The 23,884-nt window shown below is 38.2% G+C and overlaps 1 protein-coding gene across 1 annotated transcript in view; it reads right to left on the bottom strand.

The window, feature by feature from the left end:
* Positions 1-23,884, bottom strand: part of GRID2 (glutamate ionotropic receptor delta type subunit 2) — a 712,823-nt gene that overhangs the window by 217,309 nt on the left and 471,630 nt on the right. The window contains exons 5-6 of the mRNA XM_067297081.1: positions 12,791-12,844; positions 4,959-5,132 (exon numbers count right to left, since the gene is read on the bottom strand). Coding sequence (XP_067153182.1) covers positions 4,959-5,132; positions 12,791-12,844 — 228 coding nt within the window. The remainder of the gene's footprint in view (positions 1-4,958; positions 5,133-12,790; positions 12,845-23,884) is intronic.

Raw genomic sequence — 23,884 nt, 5'->3', positions numbered from 1 at the left:
ATTCCACTTACCTGGTACCTTTTCTATATATGTATTTTTAAATGCATGCAGTACAAAGTCAGATGTGAAAGATGCAGTTCAATACAAAATAACAGAAGTGCATAATCACAAACACTTCTGAAACAAATAATTTAAAATAGCAGCCTTCTTTTACTCAGCTCTGTCCCGAAATGCCAGGAACGTTTAAGTTGCTAACAGTATCATAAATAGAATCACCAGCTCACAGGTGCTTGGAAAGCAAAATGACATTCATAAATGAGAAGGACTTTGGGAATATTATTTTTAGATAACCTATGGGTCATTTGAAGCCATGGGGCCTGCAGTTATCAAGGCAAACTTGGTTTCCTCAGCTGTACTGTGAAGGGGGCTGTGAGCATTTCTAGCCCCTGAAAACAAACTAGCTAGCAGCAATTTGCTAAATGAGGCAGGGTTGCTGGGGTTTTTTTTTCCTCCATCAGTCATAGACTTGCCAAAAGACCCAGATTTGTGGAATATGTTAACTGCTCTATGCAAGGGTTTCTCTATACAGATGGTCTCCTCAAAACCTTAAAAGGATGTCTATAATAAGAAATTACACCAGCTTTAGGGAGAATGCCCTTATTCTGCCTCTTGAAAATATCCAAAGATTGGGAAAGTCCTGCAGTAATTGGGAGCAGGAAGAGGCCAGGAAGCACAATAATTCTGAAGAGTCTGCAATGCTGATCAGCAAATCCACACAGCACCTTCAAAAACAGAATTACATCTCTTCCTGCCCAATTACTCTTTATAATATATGCTGTATTTTATATTTTGATTTTCTTATGTAAATTCCATCTTTTATGCTGGCTTTGCCTATGTCATCTGCAATCTGCTCTGTACAATTCTCACAGAAAGCTTTTGTGACAGGCTTCTTCCCTACTAGTATCCAGGAAAGAGTTCATCCGTCTCCCTACCTGGCCAAAATTTCCTCAGGCATTTTGCCTCCTACATTTTATTTAGGGAGATCTAATGGTCTGCTGCTTTCCCTCCCAATAAACTCCTGGGACTCCCGACTGCTGTTATAACTTTGTACTGTTGGCACCACAAGCGCACAGTGTTTCTGATCCTTATTTTTCTTTGAACACCAATGATCCTTCACTTCCTTTTTCTGGAAGATTGCTCTTTATTCTTACTCAAGCTTTTCACCTAGGTCCAGCAGTTCTGAATATTTTCATTTGAGAACTCGGTCGTTTAACACAGGAACTAATTTACTTCCTGCGAGGGCACAGGCCAGCAATCACTGTGAATGGCAGGGTTAGAAGCACGGATTGAGCACCCGCGTTCAGTTTAATGCAGCACTTGAAAAATAATTTGGTTGACTTATCTATGTATTCCCTAAACCTACAAAGAATTGACGGAATTCAGCTAACACTATTTTCCCAGAGAAGTCAGCACCACAGGGACATTTGTTTTGGGGGGAGAGAAGGAATTATTACAACACTGTGACGTGAGTTCATTTTACATAACCCTTCACAAAAAAAACCCAACCAAACAAAAAGCCTCTAACGAGCACAGACAATAAGGTCACTAATGGCACTAAATTGGTACATGAAGGGCTACAGATGCCAAGTCATCATTTCCCAACAAAGTGACATTGCTCTCAAGGTAGCTTCCATAACTTAATATCATGAGAAGAGAAAACTGTTGTCACAGTTCATGAGGAAGGATGCACTTACTAATCTAAGAGTAATATAGCTGGGCCTTCATCAAGTATTAATAGGGCTCAAGAGTACAGCGTTCGGCAGTTATTAAGCATTGTTATTCCTTTACTAATAGTTCAGCTTAACATTAACAGCAATCAATCACTGATAATACAATGATAAAGACACTACAATTAATTTCTGCTTCTGAAAATCACCCTTCCTTCCATTGCCAGAAGCATACTTCATTAATAATTGTCCCAATACACAGCAGGACTGCAATTTAAAGTTACTTTACACTTTTACTCATTTCCCACATAAATTTACCAAGACATTTAATGCATTGCCTGGTGTCAGTTACTGATACTCTGTTTATTCCAAGTCTCTCAAACTAATTGCTGGGCACTTGCATTAACAAGCAGTATATAACTGAATAATGCCCTGTAGATGCAATATTAACTTCAGATACTAACTAATGTTACCCTAAATTAAGATAAATTAACTTTATTAATTTTGGTTAAAGAAATCTGAAGCAAGATATTTAGTAATTAGATTACGTATGAGTGATTAATATGGATCAATTATGCTTATTTTCTGTAAAATTTGACTAGTGCACTGAGTTTTTAGCCTAAAGAATAATAGCAGTAACGACTTCTGTTAATCCAGCTTTTAACTTCCTTTGCCTTTTGAGAAGGGCCTCCAAAGTGATAGAGGTTGTTTGACAAGGACAGTTCTACAGACACAATGAGACATCTTCACCACAGTCCTTTTCAGTGTTTTGATTAAGATACTAAAAAAAATCAATTACTCACACAGCCGTTAGGGGGAGTAATTTAGAAAAAAAAACTTAAAAAATCCACCCTTATAATTTCCAGAGAATATTTCTGATTAGTCACACTTCGATAGCATAAAAAAAAGAACATTCAGGTTTTCAATTTATAAACTCTTCCAATTTCCCACTGGAATAGAAGTTAATTATAATATTGTTGGGAAGAACAAAGAAACAGTGAACAAACCCCATAGCTGCTCTAAGGTCTGTGCATCACGTGAAGACACAGGGGAAGCTGCATCTGACTTTTTCTGCCTTTCATTATTTAGTATTGTCTCACTCTGCTACTAATGAAGTGCAGTTTTCTTGAGAAAAGAGGGAGCACAGCAACTCAACTGTGCAGAGCAGTTAAACCAATCAAACTTCCATCATTTTGTTGTATTGAAAATTTATGAAAGCTTTCAACAGGAAGATTACAGCTATCCAAGCAATAGTTTGATCAAGAAACTTAGGTTAAGACATATGGTCCACTAACACGTTCAGTGGAATTTGCCAATTTGTAGAAAACAAGCTGTTCTACGAAATGGTTTGATTTCTAGATTTTTTTTTTTCCCCTGGAGGGAGTTTGGTTTGGTTGAAATGAAAATAAATTAAAACATGAAGCCTCCCATTAATACAGAACTCTTGCTTTCCACGCTGCTCTAGTCAGTAACTCTGTTCATGAAAACTGCTTTTTGCAATCTCTAGTGGTGGCATATTATCATACCCTCAGCTTTTACATACTACCCATAGACGAACAAAATTCCCTCTAGGGAACTGCTGCCCCAACAGCACTGTGCAACCTAAACATTTTTCACAGCTCCTAAAGAGTCCCTAGAGATATTCTATGCATTTACTGACCTCACACAGCCCTGTTTATTTTAAGAGCGCTAGCTAATAGGATGGCAGCGCAGCGTGCTGTGGCTGAAGGTTTTTCACGTCATCAATAGTTGTCTGCTGGCTGCTCTGCAAGCAATTAGCAAGCCAGTGATTCTTGCAGCTAACCTGGAACACGGCAAGCCCAGCCACGCTTCTCTTGCTTTCTCTCCCCCTTACACATTTTTAATTTTAATCAGGTAAGGACACACTAATATCTTCCCATTTTTCTCCCATTGTTTTCTCTCACTCCCTTCTTTCCTTCAGCATCGCAAGATCATCGTTTTCCTGGAGACTGCTGTCTTTGCTGCTCAGTCAGGTATGCTCCTTTGGCACCACTGCCCATACGGTTCTCTTTCCGCAAGTCCATATACGACCACACCAAAGAACTAGAGTAAAATCGATATTTTAAGCTAATGTCGCATTCCTGATTTGCCATAGCTTCGCCATAACCAAGCCTAACTAGACATATTAAGAGAGGGAAGACCAGCTCTTGAAAAAGATATGTAAATTTGGTAGGACAGTGGCCATGATTTGTTGCTGATTTGATACGGTAGTAAGACTATTAGGGTTTAATTGTGAAACTGGGCCCTGAGTAGGGTATCTGGTTTGATTCAACTTTCCCACAGCGATGATGAGACCTAATCATAAAATAAATAGGGTATTTAGCTTTCAGTTCATGTTTTGCTTTGTCTTTAAATGTCTTTCAAATGAAATTTTGCTTTCACTTGATTTTTTGAAACAGGAGACACCGGAAAAATCTTTTACACTTATAATTGTTTTATTTCCTTTTCTGAATTCGTTTTCGTTATGAAAACCCCACCAGCACCCAGGCTAGTCACCTGAAAGCAAGAAAGAGGGGCATAAAGAAAAGAGAATATTAAACAAGTTTAAAGATGTGGCAAAATGTCAGAAGTGTCATTTCACCCCCCCCCCCCCAAAAAAAAAAAAAATCGCTGAAGCAGTTTCAACAATTTCTATCCTTGGAAGATCAGAAACATGGAAATAGCATAGAAATACATCTTGGTTTCTGCTCTCTTTGAAAGTCTGTACATATTTGTGTGTGTATCTCATTGACAAGAAGCAACATGGAATTATGAGCCAGTGCCAGGAGGTCAGTGAAATTTGTAATTAACATCCCTAAAAATAAGGCCTCTTTGGAACATAGACAGAAATCTAGGTCCTCAGACACCGAGTTTGAAAAAAGCGACGTGGGTGCTCCCCAGGATGCCTTTCCAATTGTCGACACCTCTGTGGCTTAGAGAAGCACAGCACACACTTCATAAGACATTGGCTATGGGGAGGAAGTTCTTCATGAGGAGATAAAAAATAAAATTTAACAGGAGAGTAAAAATACTACCCTATTATTTGGACTTCATGTGGGTTTTTCCAAATTTTCCTCACTAGCTGTGCAATAGGCAAGCCGTTCTTATCCATCAGAACCACTCTCGGCCCCCCACCCAAGTATTTTCCCAGTCTCATCGTGAACCATTAAACTACATGTCAGAGAGGACATGAAAAAATAAACATTAAATTACACTAAGCCGCTAGGGATAAACCTTGAACTCATCTAGAAAGACAGTTCACAGGTGGGAATATCCTGGTATGTAAACTACCTCCATGCTCTGGGAGAAAGGGTCCTTCGGATCACACAGTGATGAAGATATTCTGTGGTTGCCACGGAAACAGCGCTGACTTATGTTTTGGGGGACTGGAAATGTCTGCCGAATAATTGTTAACCTTCCAATTGACCTTCTCACCAGCTCCTGCACATCCACATCATTTATTTCCTGTAAGAAAAAGGGAGAGAATATGCAGAAAAGTTAAAACGCAGAAGTATTACCACAAAATTATAAATGAAAAATCAACAGAGAGGACCAAGAGACACGTGACTGCTACACAGCTATTGCTCAGCTCTGCCACAGCCTCAAAGAGAACTTATGCATGCTCATTAAAATGACTGACCTACCATGCTTATAATAATTTAATGTGTTTTAAGTGTACTGTGCCCAAACATTAGAGAATCCTCGTAGACCTAACTGGGCTTAGTTGTTCTATTTGGATTTTTCTCTCCCTCTCCTTCTACCTTTGATCTTTTACTTAAAAGACTTTCACAGCATTCTTGGCAGATAATGTGTAAATCAGTAGGAAGTCATAGCATGATGTATTTCTCAGTGTAGCATTAGTTAGGAGCTGTGAAGGCACAGACAATTATTCAGGCTTTAAGCATTCATTTCCTGGAAACAGAGTATCAAGAACCTATAAACAATGTACAAGCTAGCGAACATCATTTACCAAAAGGGCAAAGAAAAATGCATCAGAGCATTCTAGATGTGTGCGTGCTTGTTTATGGCAAGCTCTAAGTTAAAACCAACCTTTTACTCCATAGGATACCTATTAAGCCTTACAGCTGAACACTCAGCTCTACAGACAAACACTTTGAAGAAAAAAAATATCTAAATACATTAACATGTAAAACATAAAGCTTATAAGATTAATTTTTAAGGCAGGTTAAAGAAATTGGAAAAAACATTCTTTACGCAGTATAAATACCAGCAGCTTGTCAGGCAACAGGGCGTTTCACAGCACTGAAAGATGTGACCCTCAATTTAGATGGGGAGGAGCGTGGGCTCGCAAGCAAAAGCCACCGACTCCAACCTTCACATAAAACCTTGAACTTTAGATAAACACGGACTTTTTCTGAGGACTCAAACAGGTTTAGCTGGCAGTTTTTCAAGGTAGTTCTGAATCTGTCTATTTTTCTGCAAAGCAAGAGAAATAATCTACAAAACCGCTCAGTCTATGCAACTAGAATATATTTTCCATCGTACTGAACTGTTTGCTCGAAATCTGTCTTAATTAGATTAGATGAATATTCTTGATGCCCCCAAACATTCCACATAATTAAATCTGTGGATATTTTCCCCAAGAAGGGAGGCGCTTGAAGAGCTTCCATTAGCGGCCTGCATTTAAAATACTCCTGCATTCAGGCAATGCTTATTGAATATTTCTGATTCTCACTGGTGTATTTTTAGCTTCTCTTTTTTGAAAGGACATAGCACATCTGCACTGCTGTGCCTGTAACTAAATGTCTTCATTTTTTTGCCTCTAGCTGTCTGATCCATACCCATAACCAAGAACTCAGGAGCCATAAGGAGTTAGATTTGAGCTCAAATTGGAAACTCTTCCTTGTGAAAAGATCATCAAGCTTTTTGAAAAGGTAGATTTTTAAATGTTAAGACAACTCTCCCAGCAATTCTGGCTTTTGTGGGGCTTCAGTTAATGTTCTTTAAACAAATTATTTTGCAATAACAGGTTTGGACATATTGCTACTCATTTACTTCCTCTAAAGTTCTGAAGATAAACACATGACTTGCGCATTTTAACTTCAACTCCCTTGACTACAGTAAAGCCATTTTATTCTTCACAGAATGTCATAGGTTTTGAATTCATCTGTTATTAATGTTCTTTATGAAATATAGATTTTTCTGCAAACAAAAATAACACATGGCATCAGCTGTGTCCAGTGTAATATCTTGCATTTCTGGTCGATTAATCCTTAATGTACCATAGATAATGGTTTCTCTCAGCTTAAGATTCTGTCTTTTCATTTAGTCTGTATCATTTCACTAGCTGTAAGGTAAAAAAGAAACTGCTGTTTTAGCAAAATGTAATTTTTTTTTTTTAATACTTTCAATATAATCGGAAAGGACAGTTCAAGAATCTTCTTATCTTGATTTTAAACTATACCCTTTCTCAGAGTGTTTACAAAAAGTTCATGTGGTTTTCATTATACATTGTGCCCAAGCTGTAACAGAAAGGCTATTAGATTGGTTTTAATAATGTAAAAAGGGATACCTACATGGCCATATTACATTGCTAAATATCAGTTTAGAAGAGAATTTGACTTTTTGCTGCTCAAAAATTTATCTTTTCTCTCTCGAAATCATATTTTTCTTCCTGTATTCAGCATTTTTGTGAATGCTAATTAGAAAGTCCTCATTTTAACCTTTAGGTTACCACCACCTATTTTTATATATCATCTGGAAACTAATAATAGAATCCAAACACCAAAGAGATTTACCTGTGGTACCTAGAAGGTATAGGTATCAACAGATGAAGGACAACCATTATTTTAAATGCTAAGACTTGCACTGATTATACCACAAATTCAGATTTCAAGTTAACTACAAAGCAATACCATGCAAACACAAACTCAGCTTTAGTAATTTGCTATATATTTCTTTGTCATGTTTTAATACTTGGCACTGGCTGAGTGAAGAGCTTTTTATATAATGACTCTCCAATATCATCTTTCATTCTTGAATTTTGGATCTGACTTAACAAAACTATATAAAGCAACTATTGTATGAGAGAAAACAATTTGCATTTGCACTTCAAAAGAAGATACAGAATAATGATATAAGGATGGCAGATGATCTGTTATACAAGCACCAAATGTCAAAAAAAAGAGACAAAGTAGGCCAAGTTGAACTGATTTGGCACCTGTATAATTTAGTTTTTCTATTTTTTAAATTAGAATTTAATTAGAAGTTCAATATACAGTTCCAAGCCTTACTTTTGTTGATCTGGGGTTAGGATATGGGGTTGCTGTCCTATTTCACATGGAACAAGGATAAAATTAGATGTCCATTTCATTCTAGTAGGCAAGTAAATAAGGAAAGGACCGTGATTTTAAATGAATAGCTGTTCAGAGATGAATTGGAAAAAGGGAACTGAAGATGATCAACTTTACATATCAGGCACAGACTCCAGTGGGAAGCCAGACAATATACTAGAGACCTAATATATGCTGTCATTCAGCCCAATCTAATTATTTTAAGATAAGCCATTTGGTGACTTGCTATTCACCACAGGGGGAAAAAATCCAAGAGAGTTTGGAAGCAAGCAGGGCTGAGGCAGCCCCAGGTGCCAAGTCCCTCTGTCCTTTGGCTTTTCCCACCTGCCACAACACCACAGCTGGCAGCTTATTAGCCTACCTGACAAGGAGGGTATACCAAAGAGGGCACCATTTCACACTTGATCTGCTGTCATCATTTGAAAATATAAGGGGTTCAAATGAACCTCTAACATGACCACTCACCAATCATCCACATTAAAATGGAGGATTGCGTGAGCTCCTGAAATTGAGTTATGATTTTGGGACCTGACCTAGCTGAAGTTGCTGCCTGAGTTTAATGTGCAGTCATGCTCCACACTCTTCTTCATGGTGAAATGCACTGGGGCTAAACAAAACAGAACAAGCTAAATGCATGAGCTGAGGACCAGTCCTCTCCTAGGAAAAATGTGTGTTCATAGGAAAGCAGGACTTCAGAGTACAGGCTTTGAATGTAGCCGTGTGGGTCCTTCCAAGTCCACTCCTGTGCTATGACAGGCAAACTTGTCACTGGATCTTTTTCATAAGCCAATCTTTAAAGGTATTTGGTTCTTTTCTTTTCTTCTTCTTCTTTTTTTTTTTTTTTTTGCCCATTTCTCTCCTTAAAGGAGTTTTTCCATTCCAGGCTCTCATGCCTCTGGCAATTAGAAACCTTCTGCTGACTTTCACCCTCAGTTTATTCACGGGCAGTTTGAAGTCATCTGTTCTTGTGCCAACCTTGTCCTCCAGCCCTTGACAACGATGTGTTTATTCACACACCGTATGTATTTACGAACGGAAAGCACATCCCGTTTCAGCTTTCATCTTCAGCGGCTAACCAAGCCAAACTTTTCAGGCTCTTCTACAAATCAGCTTTACTGTGCACCTGTTCCAATTTTATTCTAATACAGCTGGTTATACTTATGCACATTATGGCAGATGAAATCCAACCAGTCCTCTGCACAGTGCCATTAATATTTTCATTTCATGTATGGTAGCTGTAGGTGGTGGAAAGCATTTTAGGCTGTCCTTGAGTAAACAATAGCAACAAAGAATTGGTGACAGCCTTGGGCATAATAAGATGACCCTGAACATTATAACAAAGCTAAACGCTCAAGTCAGACATGGATGTAAAATAAAAAAGGACATTTCTTTCATTGAAAAAGAGCAAAGAAAGAAAACTGATGAGAAGCACATGAGTGTCGCTTCCTCAGTTTCACTAAATAAAATCTAAGCTTGATGCACACTTGTGATTTAAGAGTCATAAAGAAATGTAATCGTACTCTCTTGGGCTGTTGGAGATTACATTTATTGTTGTGCAGAGGAAAGAAGAAAGCAGAAAGAGAGACAGAGAGGGAGAGAAGGCAAGTGGGAGACGGAGAGGCCAAGAGAGACACAGAGGGCGACAGAGCGAGAAATCCATTCTCACATTTTGTTAAGGCATATTTGATCATCACTAAATTCAAATCTATGACTCTTGCAAATTTTAAATAAAGAATTATGTCATCTGCTTTAAGGCCCTGAAGAAATAGGAACATTTATTTGGAGAGTGTCTGAATGCAAAGATCAGGCAGAAGAAATCTGTATTATTTACAAAGGACTAATAAGAAGTATTATGCTTTAGCAAATTATGAATTCTTTTATAGGAACAACCCCCCCTTCCTCCCATACAGGCATTTCATTATGATGCACAGCCTTGAAACAAATTTGTTGTATTACCTAAAGGGTCAATGAATGGGACAATAAAAATTAAGTAACACTTTCCAGGCATTATAGCATTTAAAGCAAACAATTAAAATAACAGATGCTAGCCTACAAACCTAAGCAGATTCATGATCACAGAACTGAAGGTGGTATTTGCTTTCATATTATTATACGTGTTGTATCCCTGTGGCACAGCGATGGAAAAGGGAAGACAACTCCAGTTTACGTTGTATCTCATTGCAAGAAATTGTTTGAATCATGTGTGGTCTTTGCAAAAAAATGCATTTTCATTGCAGTAAATTCTCAAATTAGAAGGCCAGAAAAGTAGCTTTACTTACTTAAAACAGTTACTTATTTGACTGCCTAATTTAGCTAAAACAAGCACACCAATCACACATTTCCAGGTTCACTACAGAAGAATTGTGTAAGCGACTGCAGAAAAATGGGCAGAGCTCTCAGATCATTTCAGTTTTATGCAGGTATGATGGTCACCAACAGTTAATGGAAAACCATATGAAATGGTCTGGCTTAGGATGTGAAGATAGCTATTATAATACTGCACAGTAAGGGTCCTGTAAATCACTCCATTTCCAAATCTTGCACTGCCAAAGTGGAGTCATTGTGATCTTATTACTGAACTGGTAAAATGTTGCAATGAATAAGTAATATTATGAAACATTCATCATTCAGGAAATATTTACATTCCTGCTATAATTTGAACATAGTGATATGAACCAAAGGAAAAATAGGACACAACATGATTCCTTCCATATTGTTATCTACAAATCTCATTTATTCCTAATGTGATTTTTATTTGCCCCAAATTTTGAAATTATTAGCTTTTTTAAAAACAGATAGAGCTGGTAGTAAATCACATAAGTGCATCTTAAGGAACTTATGGATTTAGGTCCAGAAGCAGATTAAACTGAGATGGCTGTAGAGTTTACTTCTCCAGCACTAAACAAGCTTGTGTTCTCAGAAGTTGCCAGAAGGAATGACTCAATGGGATACAGAGAAGATTTTAATGACTATGGTTCACATCATAACTTGTGAAAATGAACTTAATCTCAGCTTTCACCGATTTCATATAAAAGGCTATAAAACATGGGAGAAACAATGTACATGTCTCTGCGTATACCACTGGAGCTATCCTAGCTGTCAGGGCACCAGCCTAAAGCAAGAGTTTTGGAGCAGAGAAGGCAGCTTAGAGCGGTAACCACTTCAATTGCCCTAGTTTAATCTGCTACAGGCTGCAAGCTATAATGCTCGGAAAGCAAAATTTGTTCCACAGAGACACTAATTTCTGAAAACAAAGATTCTCTAGCCTACGAAAAAACATGAACACTCAGATTGGAACCTCTGGCTTTATTTTGCTTTTTGGGGGGTAGAGCTAACACAGCTAAAAGTAAGTATCTTCTTTTGAGCTTTCCAGTTTAAATTCATTTAAAGTTGACCAAAATGAAAAACTTGTGGCAAGATCTTTCACTTAAACAGTAAACCAATAGCTGGGCTCCATGTAGGAACTTGGTCTAATCTATTCATATTGAGGTTAATGATCAACTTCTATTGACTTAGATTTGGTCAACTAATTTTAAAAAGTGACTGTTAACTCAGAAGAGTAGAAATGAACATTGTACTTCAATGCTCCCATCACTATAAGTGATTTCTAGTTTAGTATGACAGAAAATATAAAATGCATGCATCCACGGGTAGTTCATGTGACCTTTTGTAGCTTAGAGCTGAGCTCTCAGCCAGCGAGACCCACCCCACCTAGTGCTGAAGCACTGGTCAAGAGCAATGCAGAAGCCAAAATTAATAATTTCTGTTGACCCCAAGTTGCTGACACAGCACGTAGCAAGATACAGTTTTTCCCAGAGAAAATTGGCTAAAAATAGGTTGGGAATCCACTGGTTTTGAAAGAGTAGGCCAAGCATCATCTCACTGCAACAAGGTTACCAAAATACAAACTTGAAAAAAAGACTTTGGATTCGATTGCTTCACTATAGCATACTGCACAAATGAAGATCTAGTAAATCTGTAAATAAGTAGGCAAATAGAAGTACATAGTAAAGCCAGAGAGTAGGTCTGGAATTTGTATGCAATTTCTCCAAGCTATCCTTTATCCTGAGAATATAGAGAAGATACACTACCTACATTAGGGGATCTCCCCAGTGAGTTCAGCCATTCTGAACCTACATCGCTTTTCATAAAATAAAAGAAAAATCTGAATGCAGCCAAGATAAGAACTGCATTGTTCAATGTTTTATATGCAAAGCCACCTTGCTTATTGACTTGTCATATTTTAGCTGACAAGCATTCATGGAAGAACCTATATCACAATTTAAAAACAGGCTCTCAATTTAACTTTTTTCCAGTTTTCCCTTTATGAACATTCATATATGACCAGACCCAGAACTCCATCAAAAAGCCTCCCACAGATATCAATGGGTTTGGGTGTCAACCATGATTGACTTCTAGCGGGATTCTTAAAGGAAGGAGGAAGATTTTTTTTAAGAAAAAAACACTAAAATATAAACGGAGCACAAGCACTTCACTGAGAAAAAGTTCTTAAAAAAAAAAATCTCTTAAAACAGTCAGCTCAAGTCAAAAGTGAAGGCTGAAGATACCCAGTAGGGAAGTATTTTTCATTTATTCATACAAGGACTTCTGTTTAAAATAGGCAAGACAAAACAACAAAGTCCAAGAACTTGTCTTTCTGTTTCTATTAAGCAACATCCACCCTCCCAGCATGCCTGAACTTTGTTGTAGCTACCGCTTCCTGTTGGCAAAGTCAAGATCAGCATGAAACTTTTCAGTAAACCTGAAAACAGGATTCATGGTTCACAACAGTGTTTGCTTGACAGTTACCTCATTTATAATGATCCAGTGACAGTCAAAAGCAACCAAATTAGTCTCCACGACCTGAAACAGAGAACAAACCAGCTATCAGTCAGCTTGCTTATGAAAGCCGAAAGAAAAATTAAATGGATGCTCTCTGCAAATGACAAAAAAAAAGAAGCACATGCTCTGCAAGACCTTTGTTATTCAACTGAGGATAGAGAACCTTTAGCAAAATACTGCAGGAGCATTTGTGTTATTGTTTGACTTGCTAATTAAACTTGGAAAATACATTTTATTGCCGGCATCGCAGAAGAGAATATGTTTTAGTTGACTGAGGAGAAAATGAAATCGTTTTTGCCTTAATACTGCATGGTGAGATGGAGCAGCAGGGAGGGAGGCAGAAAATGAATATCAAGTAACTGTTGTCAGATTTCTGTAGCTCCAGCCTCTGAGGCCTCTCCAGTGCTCACCTGTGAGCTGGAAACCTGTGAATTGAAAAAACAAAAACAAAAACAACAAAAAAACTGGGGCTCATATAAATGCAAGAGTGGGGAGCAAAAGGTTCTCCCAAGAAAGAGGGATGTCACTGGGATGATGAATGATGGCATATCCTCTCGCACAGGCCCTCTAACCCTCCTCGCATGCCTCCTCTCCTTTCCTGTGCTGAAAATCATTCCAGGAGCTGCCTCTGTGCCGGACTGAAAGTGTACTTCCCACCGCATCTTTCACTCGGCCCTTTCCCTTCTTGAAACCTCTACACTTCTGTGGCGATTCACTTGTGATTCACCTTTGTGGTGGAAACAAAGAGAAAAAAATACAACCAGTCTACTTGTGTTAGCAAAAAGGGAAATTATTGACAGAGGATGGAAGCCAGAAGCAAACTATAGAAATGGCTGGACACCTTGACAATTTTTGCTACCAATTAAATTGAATTGGCATCAACACTGAAATAGTTTTAAAATTAAGTTAATCCAAGGAAACTTTGTTTACACGATCACCATACTTATCCTGGCGCACAATTCAAAACCAGTAGATACTTTGAACTGTGTTGAAGCCCAGAAAAACAAAAGACAAAAATTGGAACAAGGCTTTGAACCTACAGCATTATAACACTCAAATAGATGGTCTGTTATTGTTTGGACCACTGCACAGAAGTTATGCTTGGCTTTTAATGATGACCAGCATAAATAGCGGTTGCCAGGGACGATTGCAATTTATGTAGTGCCATGTCCAAAGGAGAACAATTTCACTAGCTACAAATCTTAAGAACAGTAAAAGACCCCAAACCGATAACCTTCATTTTTAATTCAGAGGCATAAAAAGTGGGGTCAGTACTTAATTACTATAACAATAGGCACAAGTGGAAATTCTAATCTAAAGAGATTAAAAAAAAACCCCAACAAGCAAAACATAAGAGCAGCAATATATGAACCAACTTCTTCCTAGAAATTCTCACAGTGCCAATAAGAAATAAGCAGAAATGAAAGCTGTAGCTACTAATGCTCTCCTGGAAAATTTCAATATTACTAGGAGTAGGAATCAGGGTGTTCCCTTACTTTGAATTTACACTCATTACATTTTCTCTTTTGTGACAAGAGTATAATATTTTGTCATGTTGCTTTGACATTTGCCTGCCTTCTCCACAGTAGGCATCTACACTATACCTATAACAGAGCAGCATAAAAACTGTGCAAGTCAGTGATACAAGGCATCCTAACAGGTCCTGCCAGGAAGCTTGGAGGGGAACGGCATTATCCTGGTCAGGTATCTCATATCAAAGCAGTTGGAAGACAGACACTTCCAGGAACAGAGAAAGGTTAAAAATGGACAGGAAAGTAACAATCCCAAAGGTGCTTTTACTCCATATAAAGTTCTCAGGCACAGAAAGTAATTTGCAGCATAAGTAATGCCATATAAATTTGCCATAAGGAAAAAGAAAAGATCATCACTTGATTGAAACAGAAACAGTTCTGCTCGTCAATCTACCTAAACTCTGTTGGGAAGTAAGCAGAACTTAAAAAAAAAAAAAAAAAAAAAAAAAAGCAGGTTTGAAAATCTGCCATTTTGGGGCCAGTTTCTCATCTGGTTCCTGGCAGCCTTGTCCCTCCAAGCCTCTGGCTCCGGGACACTGTTCGAGATCGGGTCTTGCCACGTTTCCTCAGCTGGCAGCCTGCCGGAGGGACGCCCTCAGAGGCAAGGCTCCCAGGAGCACTCAGGGAACAGCAATAACTTTGTCCCACAAAGGGCTCCTATGCTCTTGATCTGCTTCAACATGGCAATGAGCTCAAACTACAAAATGAAGGAATCCTCTACAAAATTAAAATTCACATTTTCTGTTCATTTGTTATTAACACAGTGAAAGTGGGGTTGATCACTCCTTTGGCTCATCTGATTTGAATGCACTTTTTCTTCCATCAAAAATTTTGTGTTTCGGCTCATTTTGTTTCTTTATAAATATTTGGGTCTGCTTATCTACATTGCCTAGTCTCTCAAATTTCAATTAGACAAGGCCTTTTCAAGAAAGTAAGGATTTTAAGTATCACTGTTTTTATTACATACTTGTCACAGACCACTTAAGCTAGACTCTGGAGAGGCTTGCTCCATCTATGTCTAGTCTCACTATTATTTCAGACAGCTCAGGCTACCCGTCATAGATTTATTTGCAACTTGCAAATAATAAGATGAAATGCATCTATTTTTTAGTTACAGATGAAACTGCTGAGCAGAAAGATCATGTTTTATCCATTAAAGTTTATGCTTTCATGAATCCACTTAATATTAAAGCCATTTTCAAAAAGATTATGTCAAATTAAGATGAACCTGTAATGTACTCAGAGACACTCAAACTAATATATTCTAATTTTAGATGGGCTATGAATAGTCCACAAATTAAGAATTCACTTTCCTTTTCAGTCTGTCAGAAGCTGACTTTTGGCATTTTCCTTAGCCTACACACCCAAACCTTGTTCTACTGTCAATGGCAGTTGCTTAAAAAGTAAGACTGATGTTGCAATGAAAAAGTTGTTTGTTTGTTTTTTTTAAGATGAAATATAGATTAACACAAACTAGGTTTATAAGCCCAGCATTAGACTGGAGTTTCAGGGCCATCTTTCAGTCCTTGGGCCATTCAGTCTTACTTGATGACATCCTAGTTCCCCTGAAATCACTCACAAAATATCTTCTGCTTTCGGCAGGATCAGGATTCCACCTGCCGAGTCTCAGTCCCTCACCTCCAAACACCTCTGAACTCCCACCTATTGCCTATAGCGTCTACTTAGGTGTCTTTAAAGGAGGGCAGGGTACATTCTGGCTGCATCTGTACAAACTGCAGGGCTCTATATAATCATCACCATTGATAACCTTTCAATATTTTCCAGCTATTGTGCTTTTATTTTTCCAGCGTAGAGGAATAATGCATAGGCACAGCCACTGTTTTACAGAAAATAAATAAATCCAATACTATACACGCCCTTCCTCCTGTTTTGAAACTTGAAGGAAGAGGTTGTTCAGCCTTAAGTTTTCTTCAAACACTACCAGTAATCACATGCATAATCTGATGCAGTCATAAGATTCTCTCAATCAGCAGTTATTAAGCACAAGTTTACAAGTTCCTGATTTTATTAAATCAGTCAAAAAAAAACAAACAAAAAACACCACCCACCCTAAAGCCACAGCAGCACAATTGAGATTCAATTATCTGTCAGTAAAACAGTCATTACTTGGACAAGGCATGCCTTTACAATCATGACACAACCTTCCACAACGCCCTTGTCTCGCTACTGAGTTTGCGGTTTTGTTTACTTAAAGAGCCACCCTATCTTCACCGGGAAGGGGTGAAAGCACACAAAATTACAGTGAAAAATAAAAGGGCTTTTCTGGTTCTGCTAAACTGAATCCTCACGTAAAAAGTACATGTAATACAGCTTCCATGGAAGTATGTAATGAAGTTGTTTACAGGATTTTTATGACTAAAATATTCAGAAAGTTAAAACATATATCTGCTGAGTGATGATCTTTTCCTGGTTTAAATTAACACCTGCACTCATACCTAGTGAGCTGGCATGAACTTGTGTTCCTGGCCAGGGAATAATGAATATGCAACACAGTGCTTCCAGAGGCACAAGGGCAATAATGAAAAAGAAAACAGAGCCTCTAACTTGAAAACTAACACAATTTGATGGGAGGCATGTATGAGTTAGGGGCTTCCGAACCCCACGCATTTGAATACGATGCAGGTTTCGCACTCCTCTGCCCGTCCTGCTGCCTCGGTGACAGAAAGCAGCGCTGTGCATTTGGGAAAGCACAGACTGGAAATTTCCATATGAGACAGAAGGCCGGTGACCGTACTGTTTATGCAGCTCACATTTAAGCTAAAGCTGAGAAAAACTGCAGCGTGCATTCATAATGAGGGCTGAAGACCAAAATCCTATGCAGCTATTGAACAGAGGAGAGTTAACTCTCTGCAAAGCAAAGAAAATTACGCACATATTTGACAAAATTTGTTTTCGTCTTTCCTCTGGGGGAAAAGAATTCAACTGAGGGTTACTACACCCACAAAGCTGTTCAGTTCAGCAAGCTCTCTAAGCTAAAAACAGTTGGTAGCTGGGAGAGTATTAAGACACAGTATCACATAAGTTTACTCTGTTCTTGCTTTTCCTTAGGTTTTGGAGATAAAATACTGAGGCAACCTTTGGTCTAACCCCAGATGTCTGCTTCTGTGCTTCCAAATACATTTTACTTGCTTAACTGCCATGAATCATACTAGCAGTAAAAGAAGTAGAAACTTATTAGTTCTGCTGTGGAGCTTGGACTATCTTTATTTACTGAAAAGGTAAATATTTGAAACTGCCTGGCTGCCTTCCTGATGTTCACAACAAAACCAACAATAATAAATACAGGATTTTGTGCTGTTGAGGTGGGCTTTCTTCTGTGTCGTGAAGCGCATTGCTGTGCGGGAGCATTCATAAGCGGATGGACTCCAGTAAGAACTGGGGAGCAGTGATGTTGCAGTCAAATGCCCGAAGCAGCTCATGCATTTCAGTCTCACCGAATAAATTTGTGCCCCGAAAACAGGCAGAGCATGGCCAATACAGCCAATGACTTCAAAGAACGAGTTTTCTGCCATTCAGGATTTTTCATTCATAGGCAATATCGGTTAATTTTTACTGCCGTATCACATGACTCTCCAGTACCAAGAATCAAAGCAGTATGTTAGCAGGCCAGGTCTGAAAGAGACTTCATGAAATCGTGAAAAGACTGAAAAAAGAATCTCTCTCTACCTACTCAACCCCTGCTCAGACAGAGTATTCACACTGAAAAATTAGGAAACATTGTGACATTAGTTGCATAAATCCTGCAGCAGAGAATACTGCCCTTAGATTCTTCAGTGCCATTCATATACAGTCATGAAAATCCGCAGCACAGATATAAAAGATCATTCTTATCATCTTTGCAACTTTAGAAATGTGTTCACGTCAAACTCCAGCAGTTTTCCTAACACCCTATTAAAATAAATCAAACATCTCCTTCATGAGGAAGGTGTTCCACTTAGTCAAACATGGGTGCTATTGAACTGCTGAGCAAGAACATGGCTGAGGAAGAAAATAATTTTCCTCTTCTAAAGAATTCAACTGCACACCAAGGGAGATTTTGCAGAGAGCAGAAAAATGCTGTCAAGAAGACAAGTGATGAGCAAGGACAAACCATCTGTCACTGGCGGTAACTCCAGAACTTCCGAATCTTTGGAAGAGCCTGACAATTTATCACAACTATTTCTATTGTTCGCTCTCAAATCTTCAAACAGGCTAAATGCAAGACAATACAAAACAAACAAAGCACGATATTGCCAGCATGCAAGTTTCTCTCATGCGTAGTAATAAGCAAGAAAGCAAAATAGCTTTCCAACAAAAGGAGCAGGTATTTTAGCAGGAAACCACGATGTCCTCTACACCTGTTCTTCCGTACAGATACTGACAATGCATAGGTGCTGGCCAAAACTACAAAATACAGACTAGAACAAAGGAAATCCAGAAAAGAACTGTTGCAGGTCTTCAAAACTCATCTCCATATGCACTCGCCAAGTAAGACAAGCTTTGCAACCATCTAACAAGACCCATAATGCTTCACGTACAGAAAGCTCTACGCTGAATTTAGCCATCCTGGGTATCTCCTGTTTGTAGATATAGGGGAGAGCTCCTGGGCTCCAGTCTTAGTTTTGCTACACCCGGGACTGCTCTGTTACGAGCCACCCAGGCCCCACGACTCATTTCTCAAAATGCTGAAGAAAAGTTTCTGTCATTAGAGCTGCTTTTCCATTAATTTGCTGCTGCAGTAAGAGCTGTAGTAGAGACTGTGAATCTTTTTCTGCTGGACCACCACCAAGAAAACCACATTTTCCATTTGATTTTTCACAGAAGCCAACAGATGGCATTGCATAATCCCTTGTTTTGGAACTGGCTCATTTTGAAATCATTTAGAAAGTGATTTCTTGCTTAGTTTTCCTAAGAGCTGAGCTGGGACACAAATTCCCTACTAAACTCATCCAAACATCCACTATTTACAATATGCCCCATTTATGCTGTCTTGTAATCTGCACTCTTTCAGCTGGAAGACTGCTAACCTCAAAGATCACTAGGCTTCTTGTTGCCTGTGTCTTTTCATAGACCAACCTCTTGCAGTCCTTACTGCTGTTTTATAGGTGAACATAGTGCACACACACACCCAGGACATACTAGTTTGCTGACCGCTGAGATATAGAAAAAGCAGGCAGGCAGCTCCCAGTGACTAAAAACAAAACAAATATAAAAACTCAAAGGTTATTTCCTAGCTTTTCCTTTAATTGAAGAGATGTGATTTGGCTAGTTTGGGTGCCTGGAGCAGTCTCCTGTAGTGTAGGTGGCTCCTTGGGCAGTGATATAAAACCCCAAACCTGGAAGCTTAAAGACTATTAAAAAGCTACTGTGCAGATAATACTAAGAAAGTTAGATAAACTGAGGACTGCCTTAACTTATCCAAAGATCAGAAAAGAGAATGTACAGAGTTGTATCGTGTCAAGTTAAACACTGCAGGACTTGACTTGTACATGGAAATCCCGAACTTGTCTCCAAGTCCTCCCCCCCCAACTTCTTTTTTTCCTTCTAGCTGCTCGTTCATTAAACCCACTACCATTTTATCAGGCTATCTGTACCAGTACTTCCTGCTGGCGCCACAGCAAGCCCTTTTCTTTGTCTCTGCTCTTAGTCTTTGAGCTTCTCAGTAGGGAAATCAGCTGCTGATTTATAAAGCTCATTCTTGCACACCAGAAACTAAAGCTCATAAAAATCTTTCTTCACTGAAGGCAATATTTTTGGAATCTAATTTTAATCTCTATCCATTTTCACAACTTGAGGAAGGGGGAAAAAACAACAATGAGAATATTCATTATTTTTATTCTTATGGAGCAGAATCCTTTTCTAGGATCCCTTTCCCTCAAGTTCATTGCATACAAAAGGGAATACTTTGGGTGAAAACTGATAGAGAATTCCCTAGGCCACTAGTCATCTAGATACCAAGCATTAAAAACCAAGTTTCTAAAGCACTTGGTGGGGGAGTGTTTTCTCCTCCTCCTAAGGAGAGCTGAGATGGCTGACATGGCTTTATTTACTTGTCTCATGAGAGCACTGATTTCTTTGAAAAAGAAAAAAATAGTTCCTCTACTTGATCAGTTTTACCCTTTTGCAGATTTATTTCAAAAGATTATACTTTTAAACTAAAAGAAATTGGGTTGAACTAAATACTAAATACTAATACTAAATACTAAAATTGGGTTAAACTAAATAATACTAATACTAAATACTAAAACTAAATACTAAATACTAAAATTGGGTTAAACTAAATAATTAGTTTTATATTGACTTGGCTTGCCATCCTAATTATATTTGAAACAAGTCAAACTCCAGGGAAGATTTCATCTCCCTCGTACTAAAATTTTAAGAGATGGAGGCAGCTCGAACAGATAAATCTGCCCCATGCCAAAGGTATATAAGAAAACAAGTCAACAGTTAAATGTTCATAAAAGTAACTAAGCCTAGTATTAATACTTCAGAGAATATGACCATAGGTTTGTACTGAGAACACAAAATAAAAGCTTGTTCTGTCTGGTATAAACAACTATTTAAAATTTTTCATTTCCTTCATGATTCAGAAGAGCTAATAACATATGCATTTGATAGAAATAACACATCTGAAACCACGTATAGTCCTGTGAAGTCAATCTGTAGACTAGAGGTTCAAAACAATGCCTGTGTAAGAACATTTTAAACACCTTTCATTTTAAGGGTTATTTTATTCTTATAGTCTGCAGGTTTTATCATCTTCAAATTTATATTTTGATTCGTATTCTGATTGTCCTCGTGAAAAGCATTTGTAACATCCACTGTAAGAAAAAGCTCAGATCAGTCCTGAACTACTCTGCTTGAACTCAGAGCCATAAGCATGACATCATGATACCTACACCAGAAGACAGGTGCTAGAAGGTAGAAAACTAATATTCGCAGTCAACAATAATGTACCTCACACCTGGAAGCTGCCTATTTCAAAGTAACAAAGTGACCCCAAACATCACATAAATACAGATTCACTACTGTTGCCATACAATTGCCTGTACTTTCTTTTCTTGTTAAGAATTTCTTAGAATCTCTTATACGTAGCTAGATGTTTTTCTTCATAGTGATAGCTTTTATATCATTAAATACTACATTCTTACTTGAAGATCCAAGATCTTATTCCTCATCTGTATTCCAAACTAGAGATACTTTTTTTTTTTTTTAAAGCCAAAATCCATCTGTGCAAATCTGGAAGCTAAGCAGAAAGCTTGAGTATCCGGGTTGAACACAGGCTTTAAATCAAACTGGTTGTCATCGCCTTCCAAGGTGAAGAATCAATCATAAAAAGTCTAAATCCATGCTGAAGTCTCAAAATACCCTCCTTTGTATGGATTAAGAACTGTTTCTCCCAAACACATTATTTGTTTTAAACACCTCACCACACCTGATCCCATTCAGGAGCTACCCTTCGGGCCAACCAGCTCTAGATGGAGGGCTGCTGACAAATCCTCCAACAAACAAGGTAAAATAATTGCCTTTCTGATTTCAAGATTTGTATCACTGTCTTCACTAGGGCCAAAATTTCTCCCCAATAGGGAAATTTAGGGATTAATGAGGCTTTTTACAGATTTAAATTGCTATCTCCTTAAATCTGTTTCTGATGTACAAGTACACATGTTACATGCCTAACTGTTAATCATGATTACCACTGTAGTTATACAGTGAATAATTAAAGTGAAGAAAAGTACACTTGTAAAACAGAGGATTCCTTTCCAGGATGCATTAGTGTGGGTTGACCACACTCAGGAAGAGGACGTTAATTCAAGTAAAGCTTGTAAAGGAATCATGTAAGACTAGTAGCATTTTTGAACAATCTTGCTCTTCTCATCCATACCTGATTTTATACCTGAGAAATTCCACAGATTGTAATGCAGTTGCTCTTGCTTTACAACAGTTTAATGAGAGGAAATGTAGATAATTAGGATGAAAAATACGTCAGAAAGAGCATGAAAAACATGGGGTTTGAGGAAGAACGTGAAGGAGCGAAGTGAAGAGCAGCAGTACAAGAAAGAGGGTCACTGGTTCAGAAAGCTTTTTGATAACAGGAACAAACAATTTTATACTGCTACCACTTTAAAAAAAAAAAACCAAAAATACCAGTTGCCCTAAATAGCAGCTACTTTCTGTAAAATGTTTCTGTCCACTGAGAAACCCTTCGTTCCAACAATCAAAAATAAAAATTAAATACTAATTAAATTTAAAATAGTCCATTTGGCATCATTCTTCTGTTCTCTGATACTGGGTGTGGGCACTGTTGCTTTTCAAAGGTTTGAAAAGTATTTAAGTAGGAGAAGTATTAAACACACAGATTGCATTCATATCCACAAACTGAAAATACAAGGCTCAGTTCACCTCCTTTTTCCAGGAGCATTAAGGGAATATTTTAGGGCCAGACGTTCTGAACTGCTCAGCATCCATAGGTTAGACAGATTTTCCTCAATGGGAGCTGCAGGATGTTGAGTGCTTTTGAAAGCTTGCCCGTTCCATTCAGGTTTTTAAATGAGAGTTGAGTGCCTTGAAAATCCAGTTCTGATTATGTTGGCAGCACGTTGTGTATTTTATTAGTGATACAGAAATGTGGTTTCACCTCCTTTTACATCTGTTAGCAAACTCAAGATCTAGTCTGCTTATGTAGCAGGGGAAACGTTAAAAATCATGAGCATATATACACAATATAACGACGTTTCTCCTTTTCTTCTCCACTGTCCGCCTAAGAGCACTCCTCGCCAGGCATCAGCTTGACATTACTGAAACAGAAAGTATTTCATTTTCCTATCACAGGCATTATTAACGAAGGTCACTGCTCAAGTGACAAAGCATCACTAAAGCCATCAGCTCCCTTTGCTCCTCAGCTTTATGGCTGTGCCTCTCCTGTCGTTTCGCATATCTGTAGAGAACAACAGTGGCAGAGGTTCAAGCGAGATAGCCAGTATTTCCAACTCGCCAGCAAACTTAGTATTCAGCTCCCCTCCCAGTAAGCAGACTGAAAGCATTTTCCTGGTAATAGGAGTTCAAGAATCAAGAGCAGTTTAATAGAGTTCTAACTGGCTGCAGGCTCAAAGCTTCCTACGCAAAAATCCTCTCAAAAGCACATATACTGAGATAAAATTCTATTCTGAAATATTGAAAATATTTTGCCTACCAAACTGCAAAATCAAACGTGAAGCCCATCAGCCATTTTGGTTTCTGTGCTTCATTGCAGAAAGTATAAGAAAAAGCAATAAAACAGACCACTCGTACTAAAAGTCCAAAGTCACTGAAAGCCCCGATCTGTACAAGAACTCACTAAGTCTTAGAAAGGGCATGGATCAAAATGCTTGGCTTTTTTCTTATATTTTCCTAATGAAGTAAGTATCTCTACTTTTTAGGAATTTCTGCTATTACCCTACTCCAACCAGTAAACTATATGAACCTAATGACATAATTTAAATAATTTATTATTACCATAATATATTTATAGTAAGCAATATCCATTCTA

Source organism: Apteryx mantelli, chromosome 5 (assembly GCF_036417845.1).
Source record: "Apteryx mantelli isolate bAptMan1 chromosome 5, bAptMan1.hap1, whole genome shotgun sequence".
Taxonomy (NCBI): Eukaryota; Metazoa; Chordata; class Aves; order Apterygiformes; family Apterygidae; genus Apteryx; species Apteryx mantelli.
The sequence above is the reverse complement of the archived record's forward strand: the minus strand, read 5'-3'. Positions and strand labels throughout refer to the sequence as shown.